This window comes from Excalfactoria chinensis, chromosome 2, assembly GCF_039878825.1.
Source record: "Excalfactoria chinensis isolate bCotChi1 chromosome 2, bCotChi1.hap2, whole genome shotgun sequence".
Taxonomy (NCBI): domain Eukaryota; kingdom Metazoa; phylum Chordata; class Aves; order Galliformes; family Phasianidae; genus Excalfactoria; species Excalfactoria chinensis.
The window spans coordinates 76,890,859-76,914,138 of NC_092826.1; the positions used below are offsets into that span (position 1 = coordinate 76,890,859).

Sequence of the window (23,280 nt, forward strand, 5' to 3'; positions counted from 1 at the left end):
CTGCTTTTTCTAAGTTTACCATCAATTGCACTCTCCTTATACACAAATCTTATTTTAAATGAACAAAGATGCTTTGTGTGAGTGAAGAACGCTCTTCTAAAACAGATAACAAAAGCACAACAGGTGAAGACAGTGCTTTTCCTACCCTCTCAATCTTAGAAGCCAAGTTAGGGACACAAATATGCTTAACATTAGATACACTGAAAATACATGCATCTACCACACAGAGTTTCACATGATGCCAAATGAAGGCAATGCAAACACATAGGACTCAAGTAAGCTTGGAGACTGTCTGAATGAGACTATTAGTTCTGTCAAAGTTGACAACTTCATTGTATAAATGGGCTAATTATCAGCTATACTCAATCAGACCCTCAATTTACTAATTTAGAAACAGACCTTCCTAATAGCCTGGAAGGTGCAGCAGACATTCAACTTTGTATATCAACACACCTCTCTCCTGAAGAAACTATCCAGAACCTACTTCATGTTCCCACGTGAGAACATTTCTTATCTTGCTGCTTACAAAATTTCAGTAGTCAGAAACATAAACAGACAGCCATTTGTCACATGGAGTTATCATCAAGCAAAGGAAAAGGCTTCACTACCACATAAGTAGCTGATAAAAACTGAAATATTTTCATAAAATAAAAACTTCAAAGAGCCAGGAAAATCACAGAGGATAAAATCCACCAACTGGAAAAGATTTGAAAGTTTTATAGATAAGTAATCCAAACTAAGTACAACTTGCCACAATAAAATTCAGGCCTCAGTACAGCTCAGCTGCAAGTTACAGTTCCTTTAAATTTGCCTATTGAAATACAGATGCAACAACCTCCATCCCAATCAAAATAATTAATGCAGCAATTTCCAATTTCAGAGATTGAGAGAATAAAGAAGATTGAAATAGATAAAGCATTTCAAAGAGACATCTGGTAGTCATACTCAGTAAAGAGTATGTTTTGATCACTTAAGCAGGAACTTGCATACTTCTGCGTCTGCAAGTGCGATTCCAATAAAGACCTAGAGTATTTTTGAAGCATCTGTTCTTTATTGCTTTTATAAGTAGTCAGAGTTCTTTCATGAAATTAAATGCACAAAACCACAATCACAGAAATACCACTAACATGGGATCTCATTTTACTTAGGTTATTTTCCACAGGACTGCTTCTTTTGATGTAGTTGTGCCGTTTGAAAAGAGAATCCAGGCTATTGAGGCCTAAAACCTAAATAAATACCCTACTAAATACCCTACTAAACAAAGTATATTACTTCAGTCAGATTCTTGGGTGCTTCCAGTGCTAGAATTCCATAGCTTAACATATTCCAAGTTCCAACTACAGTAAAAGTAACCTAAACCATTTTCACCACTAGATATTTCTCTTTGCTTCAACTCTCCCCAGGCCTAAGACCAAGCTTGAAGCAGTAAGAGTGCAATCAACACAATTCAAGTTAATATCATCAGATCTACAAAACTAATGATGAAAAAAAGCTTTTTCATTTGCAAAAGTTGGATTATATTATAGTAGACTGTTCTGGTCACAACATATTTAACTGCTCATCACCATCAGATGACAGCTTCACTAGTCGTACAGCTTCAGAATTAAATTTCTTGATGCCCACCAAGTCTCTAGCATGATTTTCTTGGTAGGAAGGGTAGGGAACATCTATCCCAGAAGAACTCAGGCATGCCTTGAGACAGCCTTCATGCCTTCCAGGGAGAGAGGAGCACAGATAACACTTCTCAGGAACATGCATCTATGCATGTACTCTAGCAGGAAGCATGCTTAGCTAAGCACTGTGCCTCTGCATCTCAAGAGATACAGAAACGTAATCCAGCTTTTAGACAACCACACAAAGGAAAAGAGTTCCTTGCTCTTCCCCCTCCACCTATTGCAAAGGTCATCAGAAGCAAATTTGTCTGTAGAGTCTGGTGCTTGGTGGTTCAAGGCAGAAACCATACAAGGCATGCTAAAAGGAAGAACTAGAATCAAACGAAAAGTAGATTATGCATTAGCTTTTTTATATAAAAAGCTAAAGCCAAAACATGTCAAGAGAATAAAAAAAAACAAAAACACATTAGACACACATAAAGCCCTTTTCACTTTGGAGAAAAAGTGACCAGATCCAAGCACTTTTTAGTAATGCAAAATCTGTGCCCTCATGGGCCTGGTCAGCCAAAAAGCAGTTAAGCAAGCTGACACTTGAAGACATACCTTACAACTTTCTGTCAATAAAACCTAAGTCAAAGATATATCAGCATTTTGTTCCTCTGATATTTTCTCAGGCAATCAAGTGACTTAGTATGCTACCACCCAAAATCTGAAGATGTAATCTTCGCCCAAACCCTGATTGCATTATTCAGAATAGTTCTGTTTAGTCATCACCTGTCATATATCGGAAGAAAAAAACACTGCTTCTAGTCTTGAAAACAATAGGCAGAGGGTCAGGAGCACGTTGCTATCTATTTGTCACATGCTATTTCTTACTGTTCCTCCAAAATGCTACTTATAATAATACAGGTCAGCCAGACAATTCATCTCCTCTACAGACCCATCCAGAGTAGTAAAGAGTATCTCAGACTCAGATTTTTTTTATTTCTATATTTTTCCTCCTACTATTGCCACCTCCTTAAACTAAATATAGAGCCAATAATGATGCTGTCCAGCCTCCAGTATGACAGAATTTAAACCACACACTTAAAGTACTTTTTTCAAACAATTTGGAACAAACAACAGATTTTCAGATATTGACTGGAAAGTACTTAAGATTCATAATGCCATTCACTGCCTGCAATATAAGCTGTACTTGGGAAGAGAGCAAATAGGAAATTAGCACTGCTCTGAGCTATGCTGTGGGCTTCATCAGTGTTTACCACTTCTGTCATTACTGGATCTTGTATGCGAGCAGAGAAAAGAGCACATAGATGAAAGGGGAGCACTTGTCCTGAAAGAAAAGATAAGACAGAATCAGCAGGCACCTTTCCTGAAGTCTACAAGATTAAAGACAAGCAGCAAAAAACTCCTGGCTGCAATTATTTTTCAGGGGGGGGGGGGGGGGGGGAGGAGGGGCATGGAAGGGAGAGGGAATTATTTGAACAGATGAAAGGGTTTGTTTGTTTTAAAAGAATCCTCAGAGCGAAAGCTCACCCCATCTGCATCAGCCAGGAACAAAAGAGACCTCCTGCTTCTTTGTACTCACATCTATCAAAAACACAGCAGAAAGCCCCCTTTTAGTTGCAAGTTCCTCACTAGTGGTCATGTAAGTGCAAGAACTACAATAAAGAAAACTGACAGTAGTAGGGAAACAAGACAACAACAATGAGCCACAAAAGCCCCATCAAAGACGAGAAGCAGGCAGTTTATTTCACAGTAGCTTTTTGTTCCTTTCAATCTGATCTGTATCTTCCTAACAAGATGTATTTTGACTTAAGCCAGAGTCCAGTGCTACCTTCCCAGTCAGTTCTGACTACCACACAACCAGCATCCACAGCCACATGCAAGATCAGAGCTCTTAAAACTTAACAGGAATATATAATTATAATATATAATACAATTAAGGAAATGCAGCACTTTCTCCAAAGGAACCAACATCTAAATTATATTTCCCTGAAGATATAATCTCTCAGCATTATAAATTAGACAAAGAAAATCATATTTGCACTGCATCGTATAGTTCTTTGTGAGAAATGTCACATTTCCTTTCCCTGCTTCCCCCCCCCCCCCCCCCAAAATATGCAATAAAACAACCACAAAATACTACACAGAATATGCCCCATTGGCAGGAATATTTTTTAAGGATAATAAAACGTCAAGAGAAGGAGCTCAAGACACATTAGTCATTTCTTTTAGAGACACCATGCCTCACTAAATATTGTCAAGTCTGTTGCGCAAGATGAGAAAAATCCATTAGAAAGGCATTTTCAATAAGCATTGATGGCCTTGGTAAGAATGCTTTATAGAAAAAAAAAAAAAAAGAAATGGACAGGAATGTCTGCTATGTTTCTGGCTGATGAATAAATTTCTCAGCTAAACAGTATAGTGCACTAGATAATTTAAACTGTCAAATTTGTGACTGTACAGTTTGCCCACATACAAAACATGATCCTTTTGCTCAGGGTAGGGAAGCAAAATGGAAATTTTGCTGTATGACAGTATTTTGAATGGTGTAGCAATTATATATCAACCAAGACAGCACAAGCAGCCTTTATGCTATTCTTCTCCTAATTTCAATTTTTAAAGAGTTACACTGCTCCAGCAATAAAAGCTATTTCCTGCTGTCAAAGCGTATATCTATTGATTACACAAATTTATACAGACTTATTGGCCAGTCTCAGATTAAGCCTTCTTGCATCTTTACACAATACATAGACAAAGGAGATCCCAAAGCCTCATCTTTACTTCACACATACAATGAAAATAAGTGAGATAATGATCAACATCCTTTTCTTCCTTTCCCAAACTCCATTTTCTCTTCCGTGTGGCATAATATGTTCTGTCAGATAATGGAGCTGCAATGACAGTATTTTTTCTTGCTCCTGCATTGAAGTGACTATGCTAATTTAAACCATCTGTTTAAAATTATTTTATGTTCAACACCTACGCTAATTTTATGGATTATAATAGCAAATGATATGTGTCCTAAATTTTAAATGTTGTTCATCAAAAGTAGATGCAAAACTGAGGCAAAGAACTCAAGGAATATTTAATTTTCTTTTTAACATCGTTTGATAATCAAAATTGCTCTGCCTAAAGAAAAAACAACAACAACACAATAAAATCTCTTTTGCTAAAGCAAGCATTCCAAAGAGAAACCTGACTACAGATTATAAGGCAGAATAATCAACAGAACTTATCTGTAAATCAGTTACCTGTAATGCCAGCCTACACATAGCTGGGAACATCAAACAGAAACCAGCATATCTGCCACCAGGACTGTTAGAATCAAGAAACAAGTACTTAAAAATACACAAGTTCAATGATGACAGCTAGCCATAGAAGTCTTGCTGTCTCAGTGGGGACCTCCCTGACAATTCAAGGCTGAAAGCACCCCCAAGATATTTTTAAATAAATTTACAATAAAACTACTCAGTAAGATACAAATAAGATACAAGCACTACAGTTTTTCACTTAATAAAGGGCAGAAGGACAGAACTCTTCAAAGTCCTACAAGAGGAAAGAGGAAAGAGGAAAGAGGAAAGAGGAAAGAGGAAAGAGGAAAGAGGAAAGAGGAAAGAGGAAAGAGGAAAGAGGAAAGAGGAAAGAGGAAAGAGGAAAGAGGAAAGAGGAAAGAGGAAAGAGGAAAGAGGAAAGAGGAAAGAGGAAAGAGGAAAGAGGAAAGAGGAAAGAGGAAAGAGGAAAGAGGAAAGAGGAAAGAGGAAAGAGGAAAGAGGAAAGAGGAAAGAGGAAAGAGGAAAGAGGAAAGAGGAAAGAGGAAAGAGGAAAGAGGAAAGAGGAAAGAGGAAAGAGGAAAGAGGAAAGAGGAAAGAGGAAAGAGGAAAGAGGAAAGAGGAAAGAGGAAAGAGGAAAGAGGAAAGAGGAAAGAGGAAAGAGGAAAGAGGAAAGAGGAAAGAGGAAAGAGGAAAGAGGAAAGAGGAAAGAGGAAAGAGGAAAGAGGAAAGAGGAAAGAGGAAAGAGGAAAGAGGAAAGAGGAAAGAGGAAAGAGGAAAGAGGAAAGAGGAAAGAGGAAAGAGGAAAGAGGAAAGAGGAAAGAGGAAAGAGGAAAGAGGAAAGAGGAAAGAGGAAAGAGGAAAGAGGAAAGAGGAAAGAGGAAAGAGGAAAGAGGAAAGAGGAAAGAGGAAAGAGGAAAGAGGAAAGAGGAAAGAGGAAAGAGGAAAGAGGAAAGAGGAAAGAGGACAACCTTGCAAATTTGTTCTGTACATATACAGAGAAAAACATTCAAAGAAAATGGTGTTTAAAGAAGCTAGTAAAAGTAAGGATTTTAAAAGTTGACACGAAAGAGTTTTGTTTTACTAAGTCACATTTTCTTATCAACTGTCAATGAAAAACATGTAATACCTCCAAAGCCACTCATCCGCTGGATCTTGCATATAGGCCTATTTTACGAATACTTTCAGACCAAAGAAAAAAGAGCAACAAGGCAACTTTATCTATGTCTTTATTTCTTAAAGTATTTACTCAATGCTTTGATATCAAATTACAATTTCACAGGTTTCCACTCTTTCAAAGTAGAGTTTCTTAAAAGAACTTATGAGCTCGTGAGAACAAAAGCATTATTTGAACCAACGCACTAGCCAGAAGCACTGTATCCGATTATTCAACTCAACTGGCTAGGAGAATCGATATCTTATGCCTCTTTACTTCACAAACCTGTTACAGCAACGCCGATCGAGGAAGAGCCGAGCGCCCGGCAGATGCCAGGCAGCGGTCAGCTGCTCTCCAAGGTGCTGAACTGGTGGCGAAGCCTCCGAGGGACCTATCCCTGCCCACGGCCTGCTTCCCTCACTCCAAGATTCCCTCGTTGGGAATTCTGAAAGGGAAATTCCTTCTTTCTATTATCCTACTGTCATGACACCTACATGTCTTTCTCAGACTTCTCAAGCCATCAGAAGGATCTGACCTCTGCTCCAGCGGCACGGGGACACAATTACAGATTTAAGTCCCCAGGGAAATCCATCTTAAAATAGGCTTTCAGTAGTTAGAGCTTTATCATAAAGAAACCAGCACAAGGGGGGAAATAATCTGCAATAGTCAAATTATAATGAGGAGAAAAACATTTAAAGGATGGATTGCAACACCTTCCAGAGAGAATCCGACTTCTAAACTAGTAATGCAAGTATATACAGTACTTCATCAAGGACACTGAGAGGTTTATCAAAAAATGTCTATGCAAAGAAGTTGTACAATGTATTTCTGTCACAAGTGGATAGTTATTTGCCATTTCCCAATTTCTCTGCTGGCAAAACAAGGAACTGAGGGAACACTGTTAAGAAGGTGATTACAAAGAGTAGACTTATTATTAGATGGATACTGTTTCATCTTAAGAACACGAAGGCAATCTTTACCTACATTATGTATCGCCTATCAAAGAGAAAACAACTGATTTTATAATGACAGAAAAAGCCTACTATTAAACTGTCTAGCAATTATTTACCTGTGCCCACCATCTGTAGGAACTTTTCTGTAATTAAAAGCATCTGTTTCCCAAATACACAAAATCAGCAGATGAAATCCTTTACTTTGTATTGCTACAAGAATACCTGACAGAGGAGTAGCAGTTAGAAGACCAAGAGGTTCTGACAGTTACAAATACTGCAAGAAAATCTAAGTACTGCTGCTGAGAGTTGCCCTGCTCCCTTCTTACAAACATCTACTCCCATACCAAGCCCCCTCTTTGTCTGGCCCAGCTGTCTTCATTGTGAGGCAGACTGGAAAGCTCTCAACTGAAAATAACCTCAAGGAAAAAAAGAAATAAAACTCTGTTGGCACCTGTAAGGTGGAACAATAAAAAGATGGTAACAGACATTCAGAAGGTTACTTATAAGGAAAAACTCACCAATATGGATGCCTTTGCTGGGAAATGCTGAGGCAATCTCCACTGGGGAGCAATCTCCAAGAGATGCTGCCTTAGTGGTGGTCAGCCCTTAAAAGGGGTTTAGAGGAGATGGAGTCAAGCTCCACCCCTTCCGGGAGCACAGCTAAATTACTCTCACCTGTGCTCCCACAGCTGACCCGACACTTGCCTCAGCTGATTAATCAGAGGTTCAGGCTGTGATTACCAATTTCCCATACAGCGCCAGATGAACAGAACATCTTCCAATAGTACTAACTCAGTACATTCCAAGCATGTCCTCAGATTCCTATTCTGTTCTCCAACTTGTATTCCACTTATTCATATTATAGCCTTCAATGCATAACTTCCACCACAGGCTCACTTAAACACCTTTCATCACATTTTCCTCCAATACTTGATTGAAAAGCAGCAGGCTGAACAATGAAAGCATTTGTATGGCATCAGTTATGGTAGCATATTTGCAAGTTGGTGGTACATGGCTCTGTAGTGATAGGAAAAAAAATTCAATGTCAAGCCTTGTTTTCACCTCCAGAAAGCTTTGATAAAAGACACATTAATAAATTCAGGCATCAGAGCTTCTTGTGTGAGTTCACTACTTTTAAACCTCTGAATGACTTTATAATGACCGTTTTGATACTTGATTCTCACCGTTTCCCTTTTCTACCCATACTGTCCTTCAGCATGGATAAGCATGCCATCTTAAAAAGCGAACTGTTAACCTTCACAACTTTCTGTTTCCACGCTTTAAAAGAAAGATCACCCTTAACTTCAGATCACTTGTAAATATCGCACATCACCACTAGAGGCTGCTACAGGACATCAGTAACTCTACGGGAGTAAATCTGCCTCTACGGGACAAGGCAGATCACAAGCGCATCAACTTGTAGCAAGCTCACACTGAGCACTCTTTAACTCTCCAAAAAGGAAAGGAAAAGAATTAAGATTTCTTCACGGGTTCCTAATTCCAAAGTACCGACAGTGAATATTTTTTTACTAATTTTATCGTGGCTTAAGTTAACTTCCCAAGCCTTTTTAGTATACTGCATTTTATTTCAGGCTACAACACATTCACGTTCTACTACTCTTTTCCCTGTGATATAAACATTATAGAATCATAAAAATAAAAAGGTATCTTTTTATAGCATACTAATATGAAGTCAATAGATTGCAATTAGGATAGTAAATATTGCTTATCTATCTAGTAAACTCCATTATGTTAAGACTGTGGAGTACTCGGTACAGGAGAGACATTGACATGTTGGAATCCAACCAGAGGGCAACAGAAATGATACAAGGGATGAAACACCTCCCCTGTGAGGACAGGCAGAGAGCATGGACTGTTCAGCCTGGAGAAGGCTCCAGTGAGACTGGTGTTTAAATATATTAATAGGAGCTGTAAGCAAGGAGGAGGCAGACTCTTTATTGGGGTCTGTTGATACAGGACAAGAGAAAATGGTTTTAAACTAAAAATGGGGAGCTTTAGACTGGATATAATGGCTAAGTTTTTGTGTGTTTTTGTTTGTTTTACAGTGAGGGTAGCGAAGCATTGGAACAGGTTGCCCAGGGATGTGGTAGATGCCTCACCCATGATGATGAAATTCAAGGTCACGGCTCTGAGCAACATGATCTAGCCATAGACGTCCCAATGAATCAGCTTGACACAGAGAACTCTTGAGTTAGCAGAAATTCGGTGCTTTCAAAGCAACAACAGAAACCAATGCTGACTCTACTCTGTATCATTTACAAGTTGAACTCACTTCAGCTGGGAAATACATATTGAAGATAACACATAACAGGAGAGTCCTGACAGGAAACACCAGAGGTAACATCTTCACAGCATGGCTTTATCAGTGGGAAGAACATGCTTCCAGACATATGGCTCCTTGCTACTCTAATTCTCAGTCTTCATAAATACAAGGTAGGCAAAGACACCTCAGAAAAGCAATCTTTCAGTTGTTAAGAGTGTTAGCACAGGAGATCCCCACAAGACAGAGGTACAAATGAGAACTGAGATCTATTCAAAGACACTTCTCTTAAGGCACAAGAGCTCTAGACCCTGACGGGCAAGGAATCGGGCAGGGGAGGGCAGCACAGCTTAGTCAGGGCACCGAGGCAAGATAAAGCTCAAAATCGAAAGGAACGGCAGATAGGGATACGTATCGTGAGAACGTTAAAGCGATACGGATGGGTCTACAGTGAGGGGACCAGGAAGGGACAGCTAAAGCCAAATTTGGCTTGCGATATAAAAACAAAATTAAAACAACACGTTTCTTCAAGCTCAAGACAAAAGATGAAAAAAAACCCAACAAAACAGCAACACAAAACCCTGCATTTCCTCACCGACTGATACAGGAGGACCCCACGCAACCGTCCTCCCTCCCACCTGGACCCGGACTGATCCTGCCACACACCCTCAGGCAGCCCCACATCCACACAAAACCCGCCTGGCAGGCCACGGGACAGCTAAAAACCCTGAGGCTGACGTGCGGACGACACCAAGCCGCAGAAAGCTCCCCCTGAGCCACTAAGCGCGGCCCCACACGCAGCCCCACGAACATCCCCAGACCCCCACCCACCACGCACGGCCACGGAGCGCACAGTGCGCAGGCGCCAACACTCACTGCCTCTCGCCGCGAACCCCGCCGGCATCTACTTCCGCTTCCCCTGCTCCGCTCGCGTTCCCGCCCTCCGCACCCAGCCCTCTCCCAGCTGCCGCCTGCCTCCCGGAGAGGGCCGGGGGGCGGGGCCTAGGCTCCGCGGAACTTGCTTACGATTGGTCGGAGAGCTCTCGCGAGAGGCGTGATCCGGAAGCGGCAACGGGGCGGGTGCCGGAGTCCGGGGAAGCGGTGGTTGTCGGGGGAAGCGGCCGGCGGCAGCGCCCGTACGGTCTGAGGGAGCTGGCGGCGGACTCGGCCCCGGCTCCGCCAGAAGCGGCTGCTGCTCTGCGCGGCTTTCACGGCGGCAGCGCCTCGATAGCGCCGCGTCGGGGTGCAAGATGGCGGCGGCGGGCGGGGGCAGCAGCGTGAACCCTTTTCTCAGCGATTCGGAGGAGGACGAGCCCGAAGAAGCCAGGCCCGGCGGCGGCAGCAGCAGCAGTACCGAGCCGGGAGGGCCGGCGTACCCGGCGCGGCGGCGGGAGGAAGCGGCGGCTGTGGGCAGCCCCGAAGAGCTGCCGGGCTTGAGGGCGGCGGGCGACGCGGTGGGGGCGGGCGGCGGGGCCGCCGCGGGGGAACCGCCGCGGGTGTCGATGGACGCGATGGCGGCTCAGCTCCTGCGGGACCAGTTCCTGCTGACGGCGCTGGAGCTGCACACGGAGCTGCTGGAGAGCGGCCGGGAGCTGCCCCGCCTGCGGGATTTCTTCTCCAACCCGGGCAACTTCGAGCGACAGAGCGGCACGCCACCCGCCGGAGGGAGTCTGGGCGGCAGTGTGCTCGGCGGAGCCGGCGGCAGGGAGCCTGGCTCCGGGCAGCTCAGTAAGTGCCTTCCTCTGGCCGGAGTTCGGGCGGTGGGGCTGGGACCGGGGCTGTATTGGGCCGGGCCTCCCGTGAAGGTCACGCGTGTGGCAGGCGTGGAAAAGTGTTAGAAATGGGCGCTTTTGTGCCTTTAGCGCCCATTCTTAAAAGATAAATCCGTGCCCTAGTAGGAAAGAGAGTTGAGCTTAACCATTAAACCCATTGCATATACATTTGAAGTCTAAAAGCGATGAAAAATGGAACGTCAGTGCACTGGAATGGTTCAGTGCTCCAGAAGTGGTGCTGAATTTCACAGGTATTACTTGGTCATATGCAACGCAGTAAGTCCAGTAGCTGGTGCTGTCCTGCTTCCCAAGTGCTGGCCACCGTGGGATTGAGGGCAGTGGGGATGGTTAAGTACAGCTTCTGCAGTATTGAAGTTATTTGAAAAACTGTCATGAAGCTGGCCTTAAAAGCTTTGGGGTTTTAATACAGCAGATGGCTTAGAATACAATTGCTTGTGTACTTTAGCAATATTACTTTCAAGACCAGTTAAGTTTGAATAATCTGGTAGCTTATGGAAGTCATTTTGAGAGACAGAAGCTGCCCAACCACCTGACTTCTGAGGGCTTAATGAACTCAATGACAGTATTGATGTGAGATGAGCTGTGGTCATATTGAAAGACTTGTTAATATATGTGTATATTCTGAGATACCTTAGAGGCATTCGGTAAACAGTCCTATGGTTCCTTTGCTTTAGAAAAAGTTTCGAATGTCGCAAAGAGTTGATGTTAAGATATCGAATATGGAGAGAACTGGTAGTATCTAGATGGCTTGGGCAGCAGGCATCAGAGATGATTTCAGCTTTTGTAATCATTTAATGCATTTTTAAAAGGGCATGTGTTTTTTTTCCTTTAATTTTTGCTGCTTATACTGCACTTATCTCGTTTACAAATACTTAGAACTTCACGCTTGGCTTTGTCCTTCAGTAAGGTTCTTTTCTTGATAAGATTGGTGAATATTGGAAAAAACTCTGTTTCAAGGTTATAAACCAACATTAACTTCTATTTCTTTAAAAACAGCAGCCTTAGAGATTCCGATTGATTCACCCCATTGACTAAACATTCTCTGTGCTTTCTTAGTGTATGTTGTTTCCAGTTGTTGGTCACACCGCTACTAGAATTAGAACAGCAGCCTGCATATGTGTGGAGTTTAACACACTCAATAATATTGACTTTGTGGAGTTCTAGGTTAGTGTATGTCTATGTGAAAACATCTTCATGATCGCTTTGCCAATCTGCTGAATGATAAATAAGGAGAGGTTGCCTGTACTAAAAAGAACTGCTATCAAAGGATAAAGGAGAGGATCTAAATTTTTTTGGTGCTGTGTGATAGTACTGAGGCATAATAAAAGTTACTGTTATGTTAGACCTTAGGTTAAAGCTTATGAATAAGCGTATTGAAATCTGCTGTCTATAATAGAATTTTGGAGTGTCCTTCTTTGTCTCAAAAATGCATCAAAAGGCAATTAACACTGAGTGATACTGAAAGTCAAATGACTTCTGGTCATCATTAGACTTCTTTGAGATCCGGAATCTAGCACAGAGCTAGCAATTGTGTCATTGCTGTTCTACCTGAGCCTGGTTGGTGATAACAAGAACTGATAAGGATTCTTGTCTGAGTTTAAGTCAATTTGCAAATGTTAAAATATATATATAGATAGATAGATTGCAAAAGACTGATGGGCTGGATGTTATCAGATTCATGCAAGAGTGCTTTTTATTTCACCTGACCCTCTACTTTGTGCTGGTAAGACCCCATCTGGACTACTACATCCAGTTGTGGAGTCCTCAGTACAGAAGAGACGTAAACCTGTTGGAGCGTGTTTAGAAAATGGCCAAAGATTTTTTGCAAGGGGTGGACCAACTCTTCTATGAGGACAGGCTGAGAGAGCTGGCAGTCTTAAGACTGGAGAAGACACCGAGGAGGCCTGAGGGCAGCTTTCAGTATCTAAATGGGGGGGAAGGGGGCTATAAGAAAGAAGGGGACAAACTTTTTAAAAGGATCTGTTGTGATAGGGCAAGGGGAAATACTTGAAGAGTATCATACTAGATACTTCATACTAGAAGAGAAGATTTAGACTGGATATAAGGAATAAGTTTTTTACAGTAAGAGCAGTGAAGCACTTGAGCAGGTTGCCCAGAGAAGTGGCAGGTGCCCCGTCCCTGGAGTCACTCAAGATCAGGCTGGATGGGGCTCTGAGCAACCTGACCTCGCTGTAGGTGTCCCTGTTCATTGCAGGGCAGTTGGGCTAGATGGCCTTTAAGGGTTCCTTCCGACTCAAACGTTTCTATGATTCTGTTTTCAGCATCTGGTATTGTATTTAGCCACAGATCAAATCCAGCATTAAGTGTGTCTGTTTGCCTCAGTTAAGAAGCTGAATTCTGTTGAGAGGTGCAGACAGCAATTCCTGCATTTGTGGAGACTTGAAGAGAATTTCTGCAAGGGTGTTGCAGTTACCTTCTCTCACTTCAGTATGCCTTAATGGCTTTGGGAATAAAACAGTAATTTGCTTCGTAGAAACTGTAGATGTACAAAGTAGTGGAATTAGGCATGATTGTCATTTCAAGGTCACTCAAATTTTATGCCTCAGTGGAAAAAATTAATCATGTGGTCAACTGTTATGTAATAGTAGAAGTCCTGTTGACACCTCCGGTTGGAATTCATTCTCAGCACTAGCACTGTACCTGTCCCCAGCAACTTAGGTGAGTCTTTGTGCTTGTATGCTGAGGTATTTTTTAATAGTTTGAGAGGTTGTATAAAAAGTGACTGGCAATTCTAAGTGGATCCAAAGCATGCTTGGAATGCTGCCCTAGGATTTCCATGGAGCAACTAGAAGCTTTGCAGTGTATGCTCATTCATGTACAGAAGGAGAGAATTTCAGTGCAGGTGTTCATTGGCAAGCTAAATACGAGTCCATACTGGCATTTTTTTTTCTCTCCTTATTTTTTTTGTTTATAGGCTGCTACAAAGAAGGTGTAATGGAATATTAGAGCAATTAAACAACTAGCATCATGTGGCAAGGTAGGGACTTAGGAGCTGTTCTGTCTTTGAACCATGCTTCAGAACTTGCTTATGAGGCAGTTGATAGTCAGATGACTAGATTTTTGTGTATTTTTGGAAAAAAATACCACTTCATTTTGCAATAGCAGCAGTGTCACAGCTGCAAACAGATTAAGCTATGTGATGTTGAAAAACATGGAAAGGATGCTTCTGTTCTTCAGATTTAAAACAAACTGACTTTGTGAAGGAGTTAGTGCTGCTCCTTTGGTTGTACAACGCATCCTTTATATCGTCTATTTCAGCCAGATCTTCCTGAACTTCGTGTTTGCCTTTTCATAGCAGTCACCCACATTTGCCAGACTGTTTTGAAACTCCTTTTCTAAAGCTAGTCATGTGAATGGTATAATTTGAAAGTTCCTGCTTTGTATAGTATTGCAGATCTCTTGCAAGACTTTGTTTGTCACCTACGTTTTAAATTTAAATTCACGTTCCCTTTCCCTCACCTTTACACAGCATAAAAAGTGATACTTAAAGTTTAGAAATAATTCAGTGGCTTGAATGTCTCATCTTTGTTGCCCGGACTCAAAGTTGTGCCAGTAAATCCTGGAGGCTGACAGCCTTAGTTTGAGTTGAGCATCGTGGGCTATGCCTGGTTAATGCTATTTCCTGAAGTGATGCAACTTACACTCCTGGAAGTAGCTTTAGTTCTAAAGACAGATTAGAATCTGCCTTTTAATTTCTTCCTTGTAAAGAATTTCATTTAAAATTTGAAGCAGCTTTAATGACAGTCATAAAGAAACAAGTTAAACTTGGATACTGTGTTTCCTGAGATGCTGCATTTCCCTGAGTACTTCCAAAGTGAAGTTCTTTGCAAGTTTCTAGAGAGTTGATTCTAATTATATTAAATTATCTGCAAATGCAAATATGTTAATTCTGCTACTGTGCAGTAAATTCCAGGGTTTGTTTGTGGTTTGGCATTTTTTGTTTGTTTTATTCAGTTATAGTGAAGTAGTTCCCTGGTTTTGCTTATAGTCTTAGAAATTCAGTTGGGTCTAGCACGTGGGAAGAGCTTATTGCTGTTGCCACCATAGGAAAGGAGTGTCTTCCAAGCAGCCCTGAATGTTGAGTTGCAGGCACTGTGACAGTGTGGTTGTGTATGGGCTCTTGTCATTATCAGTGTTTCGCTCAGATTTTTGCTTTGAATAGATATCATAACAGGGATACCTGTTCACTCAGCTTGAATGGCAGTTTAAGATTGGAAGTTAGGAAGAAGGTAAAATATGTTGTTGTAGTGACTAGTTCTTTGGTTGGCAGGGTTTGGTTTTTGTGTTTTGTTTTGTTTTTCTGGGTTATAGTTGGTTTTGTTCAATTTATTGCTTTTGTTATGTTAAAATGTTTGCTGGTTTCTTTATGAAAGTAACCAAAAACACCAGTGATCTTGTTAGCTACCCCTACAGGAGCTGTTAGGTCATGTGATGATTTGTGGGTGAGGTGGTGGCTGCAATGCCTGTGTTAGGGAAGGTGCTCCCTTTGTGAAGGACAGGATAGAAGGGTGTAGGTAGAGAGTGAACTGAAACTGTTGATAGTGACAGATGGGAGATACCAAATGTTGTCTCTAAAGTACAGAAGGCTGTTCAAAAAGGAAGATGTTTCTAAGTAATGCCAAAAGACAGAGGAGTGGAGTTTTTGATGGCTGCTGTCAGTGAGTGGATAGTTTAATTTTTGGCTGGCATCTGTATTGGAGTGATTTAGGATACTTTGGTAGACCTGAAGATAGGTTAGTATCTGTAATGGTGTAGCTACGCAAAGAAGTAAGGTAGCGCAAAGTAAGTGGGACAGTGTTGGGCAAAGCAGGGGCAGGTTTGTATCATATTATGACCAAGTAGCAAGTGTTCCTTATGTTTGGATTATACTTTACCTTGCAGTATTCTTCTCTTAGTTTTTTACGGATACCCCCTAGGGAGCATAGCTGCATGATTCTGGGCTTTCTGTTCTGTTCCTGTGCCAGAACTGCTGCTAATGTTCTGTGCAGGGAGAGCAGAAGGGAACCTGTGAACATAAGCTGGTGCTGTAGTTAATTCAGTTATGCACGAATTCAACCGTGCCTTGCTTGAAGATTGCAGCAAAATGAGCAAACTTTGCACTGAAGCAGTGAGTGCTTCTTCCTACCAGCTCTTATTTTGTGGAGAGAAGGGAGAAGGCAAGAAGATTAACGAGGGCTTTGTGTTTGAGAGCAGCTTTTGGAAGCTTCTTAAGCTTCCCTGCATGTAATTTCAATTCTCTGTAAAGTATATGGAGTTTGTTGTAGTTTCTCTTCCTCTGAGAATTAATGGTTTTGTGGTAGAAGGTATCACTTGTAAATTCTATTCCATTGAGAGTGTGCTAGAAATCTATACAAGATTCATTGCCTGATATTAAAAAGATTCATCTAGTGTTTGCAGGCAAGCCATGATAAATTAGGTAGTGGTATCAAGGGTATTGGAAACTGGCTTGTATGCAAAGTCCATAGTGATCAATTTAAATGTTGTAACTAGTGTATTTTGTAAATATGGAATCAATGAAAATATAGGGAAATGTTGTTTTTTTTTTTTTTCAGGAAGTTCTTGTACTTTCAAACTAAACTAAGATTTCTAACATATTCTGGCATATTTATATATGGGACTATTTTGAATATAACATCAGAAGTATCTTTCCTATCAGTAGGTAGAGATATCCTTAAGTCTTATGCTGTTGTGTTCTATCTTGCAACTATATGCATTAAATGTATGGCTTGTATTTGCTTTTCAGATAGGTTGTGAAGATGCAGGTTTGATAAGCTGCATTGGATGACATTCTCACATAAGCTAAAAATTGCAGTTAAGCTTTCAGGCCTTTTAATTACAATATACATACCTGAGACACGATATAAATGTATGCTGAATTTGTTGGACAAGATTTGTTTTCCTTGTTCCATCTTAAATAGTCCAAGATGAAAAAGCTTTTGAGAAATACTGAAGTCTCTTCCCCTCTGTGCACTACAGGGGACAGACAGTTTACTTCCTCCCTTCCTGCAGTATACTGCTGCATGATGGTGGTGCAACTGAAAACTTTGCTTTTCAATTGAGGGAAGTACTATTACATAAAAACTCAAGAGCTTAAGAAATTCTTATTTATGTAGTAAGTAGCTTTTCATGTAGGTTTGATGTTGGTGGGACAGGGGGAGGACTGGCAGATATTCTCATTTGACAGATAACTATTGAATACCTTGAAGGAAGGAGATCCACAGCCTCTGTGCAAACTGTGCCAGTGCTCAGTCACCCTGACAGTAAGAAAATGATTGCTGATGTTTGGAGGCACCTCCTGTGTTTTTAGTTGTATCCACTGCTTCTGCTCCTGGCATTGGCCGCCACTGAGAAGAGCCAATGTTGTCTTTGCATCTTCCATCCAAGTCTTTGTATGTGGTTATGAGATCCAGCCTTAGTCTTGGTTTTTCTCTAAGCTGAATTGATGTAAGATAGTTTAGCTTGATGCCAGAGAATATAACAGGAATCTGAGTTACTATGGAGAATGGAAAAATCCTTGTAATGCAACCTGATCAATATGCTTGAGGCCAGGCAGTGCTGCAGCTGAGCATATGGAGTTTACTCAATTCTTTTGATGCTTTCTAATTTCTGCTGAAGCCAGCTGGGGTCTGGAGCTGAAAGAAGTGCCCCTGTGCCATGCTCCTCCCTTAGCTCTTGTTCTGGGAAGCTCTGGTAGCTCAAGCACACCATAGGGAGCCATGCTGGGTTTGGTGTTTTCCCCAGGGAACCATCTTGTCTGGATCACTCTGCTGCAGCAGTGCTCAAATGGCTTGTAACAGGGCCAGCTTAATTCTTTGAAACTCAAATAATTTGGGTTCTGCTAAGTTTGTGCACTAAGCTACCCACTGAAGCAGTACATTTGTTGTCAGTATGGCTCTCCATGTGGTCAGCTCGGGTGCACCTGTGTCTGCCTTAGCCCAAGTCACTTGTGAATGTGTTAGTTCTGTTATTTTCCACTTGCATTTCTTCCTTCTCATGAGCTTCTGCTGTATTTCCATCATGGGACTATTGTAATGTATCTAGCAAAGTATTTGTTACATATACTGACTATTTAAATTGCTCAGGAAGCATAGACTTTTTTTTTTTCCCAAATAGTTTTTAGGGTTTTTACCCTTACGTATCTTCTACAAGTTTTCTTAGCTCATTAGTAATATGAAGTAGCTTTCAAATTGGTTTGGATTTCCTTGTATGGAGTACTATGATCTGAACACCTGTTAAAAATTCTTGTTATCTTGTAAATTAATTGCTCTAGTAGCTGAAAGTTAATTTTATTCTATTAGCTTTGTTTAATTTTCTTTCCATTTAATGTGATGATTGTCTGAGAACTTCCTTCCAGCACATAGCAACTTAGAAAATTCATTAGGTCTCGTTTAGCAAGAGAGTCTGGGAGAGGGCAGAAGAAATGCTGACAGTAGCAAAACAAAGCTCATAGGCTAGGTGCATGCAGTTCAGTGCTCAATGGGATACATAACTTACGGGGTCCCATTTTCATATCAGAGTTAGTATAGCAGTGTGGAACATGTGAATCTGCTGTACGTTTCTGCAAGTTCAAATTGATTTTAAAAACTTTACCAATAAGTCTGTTTCTTCCTTGGGTTTTATGCTAGGTGATGTATCTGTTGCCATGGATCTGGTTTGCATTGCTGAGTGATCCAGCAATGTTGAGCTTTGGAACAAGTTGAAACATGTCAGAACTTTTAAATGCAGCATCTAGTTAAGACTTTTCAAAGTAATGTTGCTCCATGTTTGTATTATGAAATCTAGTAAGGCTTACAGTAAAAAAAAAAGTTGCTGTATCACTTATGGAGAATTAAATAGCTTAACTAATGTATTCATTTGTATTGCACAATATATTATGCAATCTATTTCATTTGCTCCATAATGAAACCTTAAATATGTGAATTGATAGTTGTGTTTTGAAGTGTTAATGAAGTCTGATTCTTTAATGTAGAAAATCCTACAATGAAACAGGTCTCAGTTTCATTCCACATCTGTGAATGCTAATCCCTCTTGCCAGTTGGTTTATTCACTTGGATGTATTTGCATTTGGGTGCTGGTGAGGAGTTCAAACACAGGGAAGTAATAAAGGAAGAAATCTATTCCTTGTCCCAGATGGGCTTTTTCTCCAATTTCTTCAGCTTCTGCTCCCATCTGCCTGTGTTGTTGTGCAGGACAGCTGAAGATGCAAATTATTCAAGGACATGTTTTTGTAGTCTGGTATCTTTAGAAGAAAACAAGAAATCCATTTCATGACTGTTATGGCTAGTTTAGTCTAGGTTTTGAATACTTAAGGTGGGAGATACGCTTAGTCTTCTGGCTTCTTTAGAAACAACATAAACAGATCTAAAATGTGTATTCGTACACTTGAATTTTCTTAGGCCGGAACTTGTTGTATTGTACATATAGCACAGGGGGAAAAGGATAAAAGCAACAGATCCAAGTAGCTTCTAAGGAAGTTCATCAGTTAGGATATGTTACGATAGTACTTGCTGGTGTGCCTATATCTTTTTACTTAAAAATTACTTTGGATATCTTAAGCTTAATATCAAGCAACAGTATGACATTTCCTAGAGTACAGCTTCTTTTTGAGATGAAAGCAAAGTGTTTTTCCAATGTCTTTGATACCCCTAAGAAACAAACAAACAACGACAGAAGAAAAAAAAACCAACTGTGCTCTGCTATGACCTAATTTTTCTTTGGGTGTGGAGTTTGACTTCAGAGGTTCTTCCGTGCGAGGAAGGTTGCATGTATGTACTGGGAGGAGGGAGAGTTTACTCAGAACAATAGCACGACTCATCTGGATAAGCTGTTAAAATTGCATAGAATCACACCCTTACTAATTTCAAAGCATGTCTTGATGGTAGTCTGTGGGCTGTAGGTTGAAATTCACTCTAGTAAGGAGTATTTTTTTTAAGCCTTTTGTTTCTCATGAATCTGAGAGTAACTTATATTGGATTTTTTGAGTTCTCTCAAGCACAGCTGCCATTGCATAGTTTTGTCATCTGTAATTCCCAACTGCTTACTTCATATGGTAGTTAATAAAATCTGGAGTCTCATTTACTGTTATATATATGTTAACATGTTACATTTTAACGTGAAGCACGTCTGTTGGTTGAATAATCATAGCTTTTTAATTCATAAGAATATCAAACATGAACAATTCCCTATTATACTCTCCTCTTTTATTTCTGCAAAGCTTATTTTCTACGATCACTTCAAAAATGAAGGATAACTTTTTAATCCATAGCTGCAGAGAAGTGCAACTTAGAGTTCTGATGTCAAGGAGGCTTTGTTAAACTTGAAATCCTAAGTCATTAAAATTTAATTTAGCGATGAGAGTTTGTTGTCAAATAAATTACTTCTGGTGGATCAGGTTGCTTGTACAATACTTTTAATGCCAATGTTGGAGCACTTTGACCTGAAGTAAAAGATAAATATGTCAGTATAAATATTTTCTAGTGTCCGGTAGAATTAACAGTATTCCATAATGTTTTTTTCAGGTCTCTGACGTGTTTCTAGGCTGTATTCCTGCTTAATAAGGCTACAATAAATGACAAGTAAAACTCTTTTAACAGTTACATTTAATATCTTCCAGGATTGTTGTTGTGTTGTTTTGTTTTTATTTCTGGGTTATTGGGCTTTTTTGTATGTGTGGAAAGTAGTGGATTCTTTGTTTGTTTTTTTTCCTTGAGCCTTCTCATCGATATAGTTTGTTTTTAGGTGGTTTAAGAAATACCTCTACACATAAGACAGCAAATTATTCCTGTTTAATTAATGCACTTTAGAACTGTGTTTAATGCGGTTCTTGTTGGAATCCCTTTAGATAAACAGATGGAAATAAACTGTTTATCATCAACGTAAATGAAACTTAATCTTTTTGGGGGTGCTTGAAACTGGATGAGGTGGTGGCAACTAGATGATATTTAAGGTCCCTTCCTACTCCATCCATGGTATGATTCTGCTATTCTTTTCCTTGTTATATATGTCACTGGAAGGCACTACCACTTTTTGAGTTTGGGGTTTTTTTTGTTGTTTGTTTGTTTTACATTTTCCTCCTTTAGAAAGTTACAGTCACCTTGCAGTAAAAGGAAGTGGTGAATGTGCCTGGAGAGCGGAAGCTGTCATGTGGAATCTGCATGCATCACAAGTAACAACTCTGGGAATAAAAAGGGAATCAAAGTTATTTTCCTCTGGAATGAGGCAGTATCTCAACAAATAAGTCAATGAGCAAAATGTGGTGATGGACCTGATTTTCATCTTCACAAATGTAATTACAGTAGTTGCATTTTTCCAAAAAAACACTTCTTAACTTTGATCAAGTGTCAAATGTGGTTCTTAGCTTTCTGATTTTTCTTAATCCCTTTCCAAATGCCTCAGACTTGCACAGGCTCCGTCTTACAATCCCAGTCTATTTTGTAGCATTTCACTAGGAGGAGATCTGAAAAGTCAAACCCCTTTCTATCTTGCTTGCACACCTATGGCTCTCTCTCGCTACCTTGCAGTGTTGCACTTCATAGAGTTTTTCATACCCACATGTCAATGCTTACTGCACTGTTTTGATGTTCTGAAACACGAAACTGACAATGCCTTTTTTCTTTTTTTCTTTTTTTCTTTTTTCTTTTTTTTTTTTTTTTAAAACAAACAAACAAACAAAAAAACTAATCACTTATAGGGAATTACTGACTAAAGAGAAAGGTGTTTCGATTCAGAATGCCAGAGAAACGAATGGAAAATCCACACACAAACTGTTAGTAAGAAGTCTCTAAGTTCTGGGCTGCATTAAAAGAGGAGTGGCCAGCAGGGAAAGGGAGGTGATTGTCCCCCTCAGCTCATGTGAGTCCCCATCTGGAGTCCTGCATCCAGGCTGGGGGCGCCCAGTACAGGAAGCATGTGGAGCACTTGGAGCATGTCCAGAGGAGGGCCACTAAGATGATCAGAGGGCTGGAGCACCTCTCCTATGAGGAAAGGTTGAGGGAACCGGGATTGTTTCACTTGGAGAAGAGAAGGCTCTGGGGAGACCTCATTGCAACCTTCCAGTATTTGAAGGGAGCATATAAACAGGAGGGGGAACAGCTGTTTATGAGGTGGATGGTGATAGGACATAGTGGTTTTAAACTGAGATGAGGTTTAGGTTAGTTATCTGGAGGAAGCTTTTCACACAGAGGATGGTGATGCTCTGGAACAGGTTGCCCAAGGATGCAGTGGATGCCCCATCCCTGAAGGCATTCAAGTCCAGTCTGGGTGTAGCTCTGGGCAGCCTGGTCTGGTGGCTGATGACCCTGCACATAGCAGGGGGTTGAAACTAGGTGATCATTGTCCTTTTCAACCCAGGCCATTCAATGTTACTATAACAGCAGAATGGTTTCCTACTACCGTGTTTCTTCAGTTTTTGTTAAAGCAGAATCAGTGTTCAGCCACAGCATGCTTTCTCCCTGCAAGGTTCTGCCTTTACTATCCTTGTCAAATAATATAAGCGTAACATTTTTCTTTCTTATTAAAAAGACATTATCTAAAGAAATAAATTGGTGCTTTTTTTTCTTATCAGCTCAGAACATAGTTCTCATTGGAGTTGCATGAGCTCAGCGCAGCTCTTCCTATCCTAATTCTTCTCCTTCCAACAGCCCTGCTAGTTTTCTCAGTGAGTGAAGCCATGTGTTGCCTGCAGGGAAGTGCTGTTTTCAGTCCGTTTCTTTGTGTGGATGTATCCTTTATTGAAGCACGCACCTTGAGGCTGTAAAATGTTATTCCATAGTTTTCTGGGGGCTGGTGTTAGTCTTTAGAGATAAGCCTCCACTAATCACTGCATGCAAAGAAAGTGGGAGGAAGTGAGACAACAGTTTCTTGCACAGTTGCATTTCAAGTAGGTGAAGTAGTGGGGCAGGCATGTTGTTGTTTAGCATTGGGCAGCCTCCAGCACTTTGCTGTTGATGCTGCATGCTTGCAAGCCCTCACCTTCCTGGGCACCGTTTTCAGTTAGCTGTCTCCCTCCACTTTGTTATCCCAGGTGATCTTGCAGGCTGATGGCTCAGCCTCTATCCAAAATACCTTTTTGCTGTTCAAACCTACTGTTTACATTTGTGTTGGACTTGGTTCTGTTTCTTTAGCAATTTCAACATGTAAAATAACTTCGAAATTCATTTCATAGTCCCAGTACCAGGAAGAGAGTGGTC

The 23,280-nt window shown here is 40.8% G+C and overlaps 2 protein-coding genes across 6 annotated transcripts in view; one reads left to right on the plus strand and one right to left on the minus strand.

Annotated features, from left to right (window-relative positions):
• PIGN (phosphatidylinositol glycan anchor biosynthesis class N) overlaps positions 1-10,273 on the minus strand; it is a 100,043-nt gene extending 89,770 nt beyond the window's left edge. Inside the window, exon 1 of one of the 3 annotated variants that reach the window (XM_072327790.1) lies at positions 10,155-10,273. The gene's annotated coding sequence lies outside the window, so the exon portion shown is untranslated. Of the gene's footprint in view, positions 1-7,515; positions 7,541-10,109 lie in introns of those variants that run through there. The other 2 variants (XM_072327791.1, XM_072327792.1) reach the window with 2 other exon arrangements.
• Positions 10,274-10,343: 70 nt separating this feature from the next.
• The window catches only part of RELCH (RAB11 binding and LisH domain, coiled-coil and HEAT repeat containing), a 71,698-nt gene continuing 58,761 nt past the window's right edge, over positions 10,344-23,280 (plus strand). For 2 of the 3 annotated variants that reach the window (XM_072327789.1, XM_072327787.1), the window contains exon 1: positions 10,389-11,006. In XM_072327789.1, the coding sequence (XP_072183890.1) occupies positions 10,529-11,006 (478 nt within the window). In that variant the 5' untranslated portion in view covers positions 10,389-10,528. Of the gene's footprint in view, positions 11,007-23,280 lie in introns of all 3 variants that reach the window. The other variant, XM_072327788.1, reaches the window with a different exon arrangement.